This window comes from Triticum dicoccoides, chromosome 5B (assembly GCF_002162155.2).
Source record: "Triticum dicoccoides isolate Atlit2015 ecotype Zavitan chromosome 5B, WEW_v2.0, whole genome shotgun sequence".
Lineage (NCBI taxonomy): Eukaryota > Viridiplantae > Streptophyta > Magnoliopsida > Poales > Poaceae > Triticum > Triticum dicoccoides.
The window spans coordinates 20,047,190-20,060,265 of NC_041389.1; the positions used below are offsets into that span (position 1 = coordinate 20,047,190).

At 48.6% G+C, this 13,076-nt stretch overlaps 2 protein-coding genes and 1 pseudogene across 2 annotated transcripts; 1 reads left to right on the top strand and 2 right to left on the bottom strand.

Moving 5' to 3' along the window:
• Window positions 1–2,628: 2,628 nt before the first annotated feature.
• LOC119308912 (late embryogenesis abundant protein D-34-like) lies at window positions 2,629–3,628 on the bottom strand. Its single transcript, XM_037585067.1, has 3 exons — window positions 3,393–3,628; window positions 2,785–3,270; window positions 2,629–2,670 (listed from the first exon to the last, which is right to left on the bottom strand). Exons 1-3 carry the CDS (start codon window positions 3,600–3,602, stop codon window positions 2,629–2,631), a joined length of 738 nt encoding a protein of 245 aa, XP_037440964.1. The 5' UTR covers window positions 3,603–3,628.
• A 2,680-nt stretch (window positions 3,629–6,308) lies between these two features.
• Window positions 6,309–7,089, bottom strand: LOC119308913 (late embryogenesis abundant protein D-34-like). Its single transcript, XM_037585068.1, has 3 exons — window positions 7,027–7,089; window positions 6,465–6,917; window positions 6,309–6,350 (listed from the first exon to the last, which is right to left on the bottom strand). The coding sequence occupies exons 1-3, from the start codon at window positions 7,087–7,089 to the stop codon at window positions 6,309–6,311; spliced, it is 558 nt and encodes a 185-aa protein (XP_037440965.1).
• A 921-nt stretch (window positions 7,090–8,010) lies between these two features.
• On the top strand, window positions 8,011–11,822 carry LOC119308914 (annotated as a pseudogene).
• Window positions 11,823–13,076: the final 1,254 nt, after the last annotated feature.

Genomic DNA, 13,076 nt, shown 5'->3' on the forward strand with positions numbered 1-13,076 from the left:
GCTAGTTACCAACCCATTTGCGTCGCCGGGAATAAATGGTGACGACGAGAGCAGACGGGTAGAGCGGTGCGATTTGGCGTTGCATGTGTGAGCTTGCCACGTGAGCTCCTCTGCGACGACACCTGCAAAGTAGAAAGACAGGAGAACGACACCTGGAACGGCACCTCTCCGCTGCACCGCACGTAGGCGGCACCGGTCTGTAGTGTTAGAATAAATCCGAGGCATACCGCCGATTATCCGAGGACTAAGCAATCACACGAGCACAACACCAAGATTTGTTAACGAGGTTCACCGATATGGGTGTCTTTTTTTAGCATCAGTACAGACACAGGTGCTCATATACACGCGCATACACTCACCCCTATGAACGCACACACGTACACCCTACCCCTAAGAGCACCTCCGAGAGACTGAGCCGGCATATCATCTTGAGATTTACGAAGCCATCGTAGGCGCCTCGTCGTCGACGGGAACGTCTCCTCCTACTGAAAGCGCATCGCCGAAAAATCCTGAAATAAATTCAGAAATAATGCGAGCACCAGGATTTGAACCCCGATGGGTTAGGGATACCACTGTCCACCTAACCAACTCAACCACAGGTTGATTCGCTACGCGGCACCGGTCTGTAGTGTGGGTGAGGCGTGCTCCTATTTTTTACACCGTACAATTGAAAAGACTACTACCACCGTCGTGGTTTATTAGTCCCTAACTCCCTATGAATTCTGTGTCAAATTTTAATCTTAAATTTAACTAATAAAATGTTATTGCGTGTCATAAAAAATAATATAAGTAAAAACTATGTTCAAATACAAGCACAACGATATAATTTTTGGTGACATGTATTCATATTTTGTTTGTTAAACTTTTAGTCAAAATTCGACGCAAAATACAAAAAAGGCTACAAACCAGGACGAAGGTAGTAAGACATACAAAAATGCCAAATAAAGGCCAAATTTGAAAATTGAAAATTTAAGTTTTTATTTTTTTGAAAAGAAATAATATATGCTGTACCTAGAGACATCATGTACATGTCTGTAAATTTTCAGGAAGAAATTGGTAAAAATGAGAGCTACATAGAGAATACAAAGCACTATTCATTCTTAAAGTCCATGTACTTGTTCTTTTGGGCAGCTCGCATTTGAAGGTATTTCGTCCTAATTTTTTATACATTACATCCTTACATGTATGTACAATTTCTTCCAGGATATTTTGAATTGAAATGTTTGAATTTTTCAAAAAGTTTGAAATTTTCAGCCTCCATTACTCGGCCTTCAAAGCGCCCTGCTCTAAGACATATCTATTTCAGGCCAGGATGTTTTACTTATGTGAAAAAACTAAAATCTATTATTCGTTTAAGACTACCCACAATGAGAGTAACTTCAGCAATAACATAAGGTCTAACTCAACAAATTTGCTTATGTGATAATGATTTAATGAGAAAAAAAATGAATTGAGTAAAATAGCTAGTTACTCATACTATGAGTAACATCACACATACGAGCAGATACACGTACAAGCAGACCAAACGAGCCAATCTTTCAAGTGTACATCGGCTGAGTTGGGCCGGTTGTGTTTTAACTTTTTTATATAAAATAGTATTAAACTAATGGACTGAATTCCAGGGTGGTCCTTGGACCACCCTGGCCACCCTACAGCTACGCTATTGATCCATAGCAAAAGATTATTCTTCATGAACGAGCCAAACATGGAAGGTGGGTTATCACACTTAGAGCATCTCCAACAGGTGCGATAGATTAGCCACGTGCTGCAAAAAACGACAATTTGCCGCATACGGGCCGTTCGGCATACTAAAAAAGGCTTGCGCGGAGAAAAACGGCATCTTGCATTGTTTTGGCGCGCGTCGTCCAACACGCTGAATAAAAGCCGCGTGTGGGCCCTGGGCCCTTGCCAACCGCCATCTTCCTCACATCGCCTCTTCCCGTCGCGCCTTCTTCCTCGCCTCTTTTGGTGCCGCGCCACCGTCGCGCCTTCTCCCCCGCCGCAGCCATGCCGCCGCGCCCCCGGAGCAGCTCCGGCTTCCGCGACGTCCGCCTCCGCCCCTTCGACGTTTATTACGCGGAGATCTGCTCCGGCGATACACGCCTTGGGCTCGGGACGTTCGAGACCGCTCACGAGGCCGCACGCGTGTACGACGCGGCGGCATGACGCCTCGGGAGGCCACGGGTGCAGATGAACTTCTCCGACGTGTGGACGCACGAGCAGGCGCAGGAACTCGCGCCTCCCGTTGTAACACCCCCAGTGTCATGCTACAGTAACCTGCTATGATTAAGCTAATCATTTTTCTAAACAGTGCTTAATCACCTTTAATTCAAATCTCATTTGAAATTCCACTTTGTTATCAAATTCAATTTGCAAGTGATTTTTGAAGTTGTACAAAAGTTGTTGCAAAATAGTCCATCATTTAGTAAAAAATCCATAACAAATGATTGTTAAGGAAAACAACATCACCTCCAAGCTAAGATGGACTATAGCAAATTAAAACAGTGCCACTCAGCAAATTAATTGCTTTTCCATCTTTTTGCAAATTCCATCTAATTCAAACTTCTTCCAAACTTTTTGTGGCTGTGTCAAACATTGCATTGTAATTATGTGGCCAAGTCCCACATTTTACAGAATCCTTTTGGCAGCTCCAAAAATTTGCAAAGCATTCTGTAAAAAGAGAAAAGAAATAGAAATGCAAAAAATAAAGAAGAAGGAAAAGGGAACCCCTGCCCCTGGGCCTAAGGCCACAGAGACAGGCCCAGCCGGCCAGGCCCAGCTCACCGCCCCGGTCGTCTCCCCCACTGTTCCCCCGGTGCGCGTCATCCTCTTCTCGTTCATATCGGCGGCCGCGGCCACCGCGTCGGCCACGCCCTTGCCTCCCCCACCACCTCCCGCAGGGGCGTTGCGGTTCGCAGCCGTGGCCACCGCAACGGCGTCCTCCCTCGTGGCCACCTTGTTGGCCGGGAGCACCGCCGCGGCGCTGTCCAGCACGTCCCTCAGCCGGACCTTCTCCTCCTCTACGACGCCGGGCCTCATGTTGGTCTCCGCGGCCTGCTGCGCCGCGGCCGCCACACCGCCGGGGATGAGGCCGCCCAGCCCCGTCGCACGCGTCTCGGCGGCCTGCACCGCAGCCGCGTCCGCGAGGTCCACCGGCCTCTCGCCCGCCGACGTCTGCGCCGCGGCCTGCAGAGCTTCGCCGATGGTCACCGCGTCCGTCGCCTCCTCCACCCCGGCGCCCGGCACCGGCACCGTGAACTGCGCCATCACCTGCATGCATGCATATTGCGTGCGTGTCACGCGCGTACGGGCATCACGTCGCCGTGCAAGTTCATGGAGCGCACGCGCATGGATGCATGCATACGAGGAGTATATAGACGCGCGGTTGTTACCTGGCCGCCTGCGGTGGCGGTGACGACGCGTCTCCCGGCGTGCGGTTCGTCGGTCTCAGTGACCCGGAGATCGCCGCGTCGGCCATCTTGTTTCTGCTGCTGATCATCATGGGTGGCGAGGACCTCGTCGCGCTGGCGGCGCGCGTCGTGGGCGGCGGCGGAGGGCGGGTAGACGTCGCCGGTGCGGACGGGCTGGGACTGGTCGCTCATGGCCGGCGTCGGCCTCGCTCGATCGATCTCGGGCAATCCGCGGGAGAGTTAACCGGGGAAGGCTGCTGCTTTGGCTAGCTAGCTTGGCTAGTTACCAACCCATTTGCGTCGCCGGGAATAAATGGTGACGACGAGAGCAGACGGGTAGAGCGGTGCGATTTGGCGTTGCATGTGTGAGCTTGCCACGTGAGCTCCTCTGCGACGACACCTGCAAAGTAGAAAGACAGGAGAACGACACCTGGAACGGCACCTCTCCGCTGCACCGCACGTAGGCGGCACCGGTCTGTAGTGTTAGAATAAATCCGAGGCATGCCGCCGATTATCCGAGGACCAAGCAATCACACGAGCACAACACCAAGATTTGTTAACGAGGTTCACCGATATGGGTGTCTTTTTTTAGCATCAGTACAGACACAGGTGCTCATATACACGCGCATACACTCACCCCTATGAACGCACACACGTACACCCTACCCCTAAGAGCACCTCCGAGAGACTGAGCCGGCATATCATCTTGAGATTTACGAAGCCATCGTAGGCGCCTCGTCGTCGACGGAACGTCTCCTCCTACTGAAAGCGCATCGCCGAAAAATCCTGAAATAAATTCAGAAATAATGCGAGCACCAGGATTTGAACCCCGATGGGTTAGGGATACCACTGTCCACCTAACCAACTCAACCACAGGTTGATTCGCTACGCGGCACCGGTCTGTAGTGTGGGTGAGGCGTGCTCCTATTTTTTACACCGTACAATTGAAAAGACTACTACCACCGTCGTGGTTTATTAGTCCCTAACTCCCTATGAATTCTGTGTCAAATTTTAATCTTAAATTTAACTAATAAAATGTTATTGCGTGTCATAAAAAATAATATAAGTAAAAACTATGTTCAAATACAAGCACAACGATATAATTTTTGGTGACATGTATTCATATTTTGTTTGTTAAACTTTTAGTCAAAATTCGACGCAAAATACAAAAAAGGCTACAAACCAGGACGAAGGTAGTAAGACATACAAAAATGCCAAATAAAGGCCAAATTTGAAAATTGAAAATTTAAGTTTTTATTTTTTTGAAAAGAAATAATATATGCTGTACCTAGAGACATCATGTACATGTCTGTAAATTTTCAGGAAGAAATTGGTAAAAATGAGAGCTACATAGAGAATACAAAGCACTATTCATTCTTAAAGTCCATGTACTTGTTCTTTTGGGCAGCTCGCATTTGAAGGTATTTCGTCCTAATTTTTTATACATTACATCCTTACATGTATGTACAATTTCTTCCAGGATATTTTGAATTGAAATGTTTGAATTTTTCAAAAAGTTTGAAATTTTCAGCCTCCATTACTCGGCCTTCAAAGCGCCCTGCTCTAAGACATATCTATTTCAGGCCAGGATGTTTTACTTATGTGAAAAAACTAAAATCTATTATTCGTTTAAGACTACCCACAATGAGAGTAACTTCAGCAATAACATAAGGTCTAACTCAACAAATTTGCTTATGTGATAATGATTTAATGAGAAAAGAAATGAATTGAGTAAAATAGCTAGTTACTCATACTATGAGTAACATCACACATACGAGCAGATACACGTACAAGCAGACCAAACGAGCCAATCTTTCAAGTGTACATCGGCTGAGTTGGGTCGGTTGTGTTTTAACTTTTTTATATAAAATAGTATTAAACTAATGGACTGAATTCCAGGGTGGTCCTTGGACCACCCTGGCCACCCTACAGCTACGCTACTGATCCATAGCAAAAGATTATTCTTCATGAACGAGCCAAACATGGAAGGTGGGTTATCACACTTAGAGCATCTCCAACAGGTGCGATAGATTAGCCACGTGCTGCAAAAAACGACAATTTGCCGCATACGGGCCGTTCGGCATACTAAAAAAGGCTTGCGCGGGGAAAAACGGCATCTTGCATTGTTTTGGCGCGCGTCGTCCAACACGCTGAATAAAAGCCGCGTGTGGGCCCTTGCCAACCGCCATCTTCCTCACATCGCCTCTTCCCGTCGCGCCTTCTTCCTCGCCTCTTTTGGTGCCGCGCCGCCGTCGAGCCTTCTCCCCCGCCGCAGCCATGCCGCCGCGCCCCCGGAGCAGCTCCGGCTTCCGCGACGTCCGCCTCCGCCCCTTCGACGTTTATTACGCGGAGATCTGCTCCGGCGATACACGCCTTGTGCTCGGGACGTTCGAGACCGCTCACGAGGCCGCACGCGTGTACGACGCGGCGGCATGACGCCTCGGGAGGCCACGGGTGCAGATGAACTTCTCCGACGTGTGGACGCACGAGCAGGCGCAGGAACTCGCGCCTCCCGTTGTAACACCCCCAGTGTCATGCTACAGTAACCTGCTATGATTAAGCTAATCATTTTTCTAAACAGTGCTTAATCACCTTTAATTCAAATCTCATTTGAAATTCCACTTTGGAATCAAATTCAATTTGCAAGTGATTTTTGAAGTTGTACAAAAGTTGTTGCAAAATAGTCCATCATTTAGTAAAAAATTCATAACAAATGATTGTTAAGGAAAACAACATCACCTCCAAGCTAAGATGGACTATAGCAAATTAAAACAGTGCCACTCAGCAAATTAATTGCTTTTCCATCTTTTTGCAAATTCCATCTAATTCAAACTTCTTCCAAACTTTTTGTGGCTGTGTCAAACATTGCATTGTAATTATGTGGCCAAGTCCCACATTTTACAGAATCCTTTTGGCAGCTCCAAAAATTTGCAAAGCATTCTGTAAAAAGAGAAAAGAAATAGAAATGCAAAAAATAAAGAAGAAGGAAAAGGGAACCCCTGCCCCTGGGCCTAAGGCCACAGAGACAGGCCCAGCCGGCCAGGCCCAGCTCACCGCCCCGGTCGTCTCCCCCACTGTTCCCCCGGTGCGCGTCATCCTCTTCTCGTTCATATCGGCGGCCGCGGCCACCGCGTCGGCCACGCCCTTGCCTCCCCCACCACCTCCCGCAGGGGCGTTGCGGTTCGCAGTCGTGGCCACCGCAACGGCGTCCTCCCTCGTGGCCACCTTGTTGGCCGGGAGCACCGCCGCGGCGCTGTCCAGCACGTCCCTCAGCCGGACCTTCTCCTCCTCTACGACGCCGGGCCTCATGTTGGTCTCCGCGGCCTGCTGCGCCGCGGCCGCCACACCGCCGGGGATGACGCCGCCCAGCCCCGTGGCACGCGTCTCGGCGGCCTGCACCGCAGCCGCGTCCACGAGGTCCACCTGTAGAGCTTCGCCGATGGTCACCGCGTCCGTCGCCTCCTCCACGCCGGCGCCAGGCACCCGCACCGTGAACTGCGCCATCACCTGCATGCAAGCATGCGTGTCAAACACGTTCGGACATCACGTCGCCATGCAAGATCATGGCGCGCGCGCATGCGTACAACATATATTGATAATGATACGTAGATCTTACCTGGCCGCCGGCGGTGGCGGTGACGATGCGTCTCCCGGCTTGCAATGTTATATATATGATCATATTCGATATGTATTAGTGATAATACTCGAGATGTATTCAAGATTATATTCGATAATATTAGAGATGATGTATACGAGATTATATTATTCGATAATATTCGAGACGATGTATTCAAGATTATGTTACTCGATAATATTCAAGACGATGTATTCGAGATTATATTTGATGATGCATATTATCTGGATTATTTGAGATGATATATTAATTATATTATTCGAGATGGATATTATCTACTATGATTCAGTTTTTCCTTATTGATTGCATGCATTCTAATTTGAATACTAAATTGTTTTATCTGAAATTAGTTAAATAAAAGCGATGGACAATATCGGCAGAGAAGGAGAAGAGGCCTTGTTCGAGATCATATGCTCCCAAGACCAGATGAGAATGAAGAAGATGACGGCTCGCAATATCCGAACAATACCGATGATGGTATGATGTTCAATGAAGACGAACGAATAGATGAAGTCCACAACATGCATGACGAAGGAAATGTTGTACTTCAAATAACAAAGACCGGCGAGGTATATTTATATAAGGCATCTTGTGATCATCACATGTTTTAATTGATTTATATATATATATATATATATATATATATATATATATATATATATATTAATAAATCAATCTTTCTTCTTTGAGCCCTCCAGATAGAGGAAATCTTCTACAAGCAGTAGAGCAGTTCGAGGCCCGCCCAAAAAGTTAAAGGATGGCGTAAAGTACAACACCAATGCCATCAAACCTAATGGCGAACCTGATGAACCTAAGAAGAATGTGAAGAAGTTCATTCATCAATGCAGAGTTATTGTCAGGGACCAAATCCCAATCTCTATTCAATAATGAAAAATGCTAGCAAAGGGAGATCTAAATGTTACTTTTGTCGATCAAAGAGCAAAAAATCTGCTTTGGGAATCGCTCATGTCACATTTCACCCTACCAGATCATTTGACAGATGCAGATCTGGAGAAAGTCAAAAACAGTGCTCTTAAGAAGATGGCGATAGCATTCAACAACCAGAAGAAAATTATATGGGCCGCGTATGTCAATGCAGGAAAGCAGACTGCAGAATTAAAAGGAACACTAGAGAAGGCAAGAGATCACTGGGAAGCTTTCGTGAACTTCAAGGAATCGGAAGTAGCTCAGGAACGGTCAAGAAAAAACAAAATTAATGTTGTGAAAAAGCAGTGGGCACCATAAGCTGGGGCCAGGTGGCTACGAGGTGGCCCGGCCTAAGTGGGATCTCGCTGAGCAAGAGATGATGGATGCAGGGGTCACTCCAGTTACATTGAGCTGACCCACTAGGTGCAGGACTTGGTTCTATGCACGTGGGGGGAAGTTGGACACAAAGACAAGCCAGGTTTTGGAGCGGGCATGTCTTAAAGGAGCCGATGAAAGTTTACTTGTTGCAATAGAAGAGGCTCGAACGGGAGTGTTAACGCCCAACAAAAAGAACGACGAGCTTATGCGCGCCCTGAAGAATCCTGAACACCTGGAAAGAACACGAGGCAAAGGCGTTGTTCTGTGATTTGAGGGGTTTGCGTACTATAATGCCGAGTACAGAAGCCGTGCGAGAAAGAAGCAGCAAGAGGAGCAGAAGAGGAAGCTGGAGGAGGAGCAGAGGAAGTAGGAAGCAGACCGCCTTCGCATCGTAGAATCAAAGCACGCGGAGTTGGAACTCGCTTTCAAACGGCAGCAGCAGCAGATCGACTCACTTAGCCAAGAAAGGGGTTTCAGCAGCGCCAGCAGCTAGCGGATCCAGCATTGGATAGCACCGTCCCATACATGTCGAGAAGCAGCGTGGGTTCCGCCCCGGGCGATGGTGCACTGGATAGATACCCTGTGGATGGTATCATAGATACAACAACTTGTGAGCTACACATAAAAGTGAAGAACATGTCCATGAAGGTGGCGGATGGCTATGCTTATACAAATTCCCCTGAAGCAACCTTTCATTGCAATCCGATTCTAGCTGGCTATGCTCGTGTCGGGGTTGATGAATTGTTGGCAGGATATTCGGGGCTAGACCTTGACATTCCTGGAGGTGACGACGAGCGCACACTGGGAGAGGCCATACATCATATCATTCTATGGAGAAAGGATTGCATCGTCTTTCCAAGACTACCGACACCGCGTCAGTCGGCTCCTCCTCCAAGTCCGCCACCGTGTCAGCCCACTCCTCCTCCTCCAAGTCCGCCACCGCGTCAGCCCACTCCTCCTCCTCCAAGTCTGGCACCACATCAGCCGACTCCACCTCCAAGCCAGGCACCGCGTCAGCCGTCTCCGCCGCCTCAGCGGGCTCTGCCGCCTCAGCAACAGCGGAAGAGAGGCGCCGCAGCTACGTCGGCTAGCGGTACAACAGGTGGCATCAAATTCAAATATGGTCCAAGCCTCAAGCCTCTTCTGAGGTTGCCTTACCACCTGACTGACGAGGAAAATGAAGCCAAAGTGCAAGCTCAAGTGAAGGCCCATTTTGGACCGAAACCGCCCCCGCCGCCAAAGGAGATCATACCTGAGCATGTCATACAACACTTTATTACGAGACTAAATAGCCAACCAGAAATACTACTTCCTTACAACTTTATTGAATAACTGAAACATTTCTTGAAACTCAACCCACCTATCATCGCTGCCTCCGCGACATACTGAGGGACAAGTTTTTTTGGACGGAGAGAGTATGTACTTGATTGATTGAGATCATTTTTAATATGCATCATATTCTTTACTTGAACCCAGCTCATGACTTACTGTTTTAGCTTTAGGAATTACTCTGTAATTCCTTGGAGCTCATAGCTTCGACTTTAAGAGGAAATCAGGTCTCTATGTATGTCAACAGGTCTAGCTGGCAATGTGCTACCAAGTCAGTACCAACCAAAATTTGCCAATATTTTGCGAGTTAAAGCCTGAAAGTCAAACCATCAGGACCCGGCAAGTTTGCGGTATCTCCGCCATTTGTCGCGGAGGTAGCGATGATAGGTATCTGCAGCAAGCAAGTTGCTCACAGAATACGGAGGGAAGCAACTAGTCTAGCACTTTGGCTAGTAGAAAGACTATACATACATTTAACTTGGATGGAACCCTGAACTATCTAGCTAGCAGTAGCCAGTAGCATTGGCAGCAGCAAACCAGCACAGCTATCTGCAGATGGTGATACGAACCTCTCAACTGGTCTCCACGGTGAGCGTGTGCAAAGAGCTCAGCTGGTAACATTAATTGAAGATGCTGGTTTTGGTTTGTCTTGCAAAAAGGGTCTAACTGTAATTTTGTGTACAGGATCCAACAGATGCCTTGGGTGAGCCTGCCTCTCAGCCAGAAAAGTCGAAGGTTGAGAAAGAGTTGAAGAAAGCAGCTGCACAACGGTCTCGGCCTGGTCCTTATGACTGTTACTTTTATGAAGGAGATCCTCAGAATGATTCTGATGAGGTAGAGATGGGAGAAGTATTATTGCCTGTTGTTAATTTCCCGGATAGACAGGTTCAGATCGAGGAGTGGAAGACAGAAGCAGACCAGTTTGAGACTGATTTCGACAATATGGAAATGAAGATTCATAGATTCCCCGCAAGCCTGCGAGGTCTTGGCCGGCGTTACATCGTCCCGATGGCCGTGAGCATCGGTCTTTATCACCACAACTCAAGTAAGCTGAATGAGATGGAGAAGGTGAAGCGTGTGGCTGCCTACCACTTTATCAGGGACTCGGGCCACCCATTTGACGAGATGTATGCGGCGGTCTTCTCGGTCATAGGTGCTGCCCGCGGCTTCTACGACACCAACACCAAGGATGCCAATGTCAACATAGGAGATGCTGAATTTGCAGACATGATGTTCATTGACGGCTGCTTCTTGCTGCAGTATATGCTTATGTATACCGGCCGTGGCAAGCTGCCTCCGTCGTTACTGTCCTGCTTCGAGTCAAACCAAGCTTGCATCAGCAATGACATAATGCTGCTCGAGAATCAACTTCCCTGGCTGGTGGTTGAAACTTGAAACCCTAAGGATATTCAGGCCTGTGTCTGTGGAGAAGTTCATCGGTAAGATGGGACGCACGCTCCAAATCCGCGGGGACATGGATAGGAGACCAATTGTCCTGGATGCTAGCTACATGCCGCCGCATCCTCCTGTTCTACAAAGCGGGAAGGAGAAATAATAGTGTGCCCCTGTCTGATCCAGATGGTTTAATATCTATGTCAAAGAGTATTAGCGCCATCGAGCTTGCAGAGATCGGCATCAAGCTGACAGCCGGCAAGACGGCAAAGTTCATGGACACAGGCATCAAGAAAGGATTCCTCTCTGCTGAGATCTTCCTGCCGCCTTTGCTGCTGGACGATATAAGGTCCTGCTGGCTTGTCGACATGGCGGCTTTTGAGGTATGCCTGGGCATGGAAGCAGGTGCTCGTCAAAGCAAGGCGGTCGTCTGTTCCTACCTTGCTGTCCTCGCGATGCTCATGGATCGGGAGGAGGACGTGCACGAGCTACGATCCAAGCGTCTGGTGCAGGGAGAACTCACCAACAAGGAGACGCTCGATTTCTTTAAGAAGCTTATCAAGTGCATAAGTGGCGGTCCCCTCTATGTTCACATCATGGAAGAGGTTGAGGCCTACAAGCTTAATAGGTGGATGTGGATCAAGGTGCATCAGTTCGTCTACAAAAACTTAAAAGCAATCGTCGCGCTGCTCTCCATCGTCGGTGTTCTTGTCGGCATCTTCAAGACTCTCCTCTCTCTCAAGAAACACTAGCTTAATTTACACGCGTTTTTTATTCTTCTGCTGATGTGCCATATATCACATGCTTGTCTGTACGTATGGTAGTCCTATGTATGTAAACCATGGATGTATCTAAATCAGTAGCATTCAAGGCTGATATTATTGGGAGTTTATCACCAGATCAATATACACTAAAATTACGCACGCGTATGTAAGACACTACCGGAACAGGGCCATACCCCGACGGCCAGAACAATGCCGACGGCCCCCGTCGGCTTCTCCGGAGATATGCCGACAGCCTGGTTCTGGCCGTCGGCGTACAAAGGCCGTCGGGCTACGCAGAGATAAGCCGACGGCACCCGTCGGCATAGAACGGCCGTCGGCCTAGCTACATATACGCCGACAGCTACCGTCGGCTTACGAAGGCCGTCGGCATACACGTGGGGCCCGGCCACCCCCTGGCAAACGGCGTCAGAGCTATGCCGACGGCCTAGACAGGGGGCCGTCAGCATAGGTCCGCAGGCCACGTCATTGATCCAGGCCGCACCATGCAGAGGCTATGCCGACGGCTGCCGTCGGCATATCTGCCACGTCAGTGATCCGCGGCACGCTGGTCGGATCTATGCCGACGGCTAGGCCGTCGGCATAGTTAGATTTTTTTTCCGTACATATTTTTTAATGCTTTTTTGTGTATTATTATATCAACTAACATGTAGCATGTTAAATATAAACATACATATGAATATATATGTAGTTTGTATTTTTTTCATATATTATGAATATATATATATATAGTTTGTATTTTTTCGAGCACGTTAATAATGTGCGGTCACGTTCTTTTAAATATAGATCCTTATATTTTATTAAAGTCAAAAACAGCTATGCCGACAGAAGTTTTGTGGCAGTTGCAAACGCCCGACACCCGTCTCCAGAGAGTGACCCCCCTCACATCCGCAGTGTGCCCCCCTCATGGACGGCGCCGCCGCCGGCACCTGGAGGGGGGAAACGGACGCGTCGGGTCTACACGGAGTGGATGTAGCTGTGGTTTTTGCCCGGATGTTGCTCCCGGGTGTCCCTCTGGGCCGACCTAACACAACCGGGTGGAGAGGTCCACTGGTCAAAGCCCGTCCATGGGAAGTCAGAAGGCTAGATCTCGTGGTCAACCGCTCCAGGGTTAGGCGGGACGGGGGCCCTGGGGGTAGCAATGCCACCGGAGCGTCGTAGCGGGCCCTCATACATGCGGGGTGGTGTTGTGGCATGTCCGAAGAGGCGGCACGCGTCTCCGGT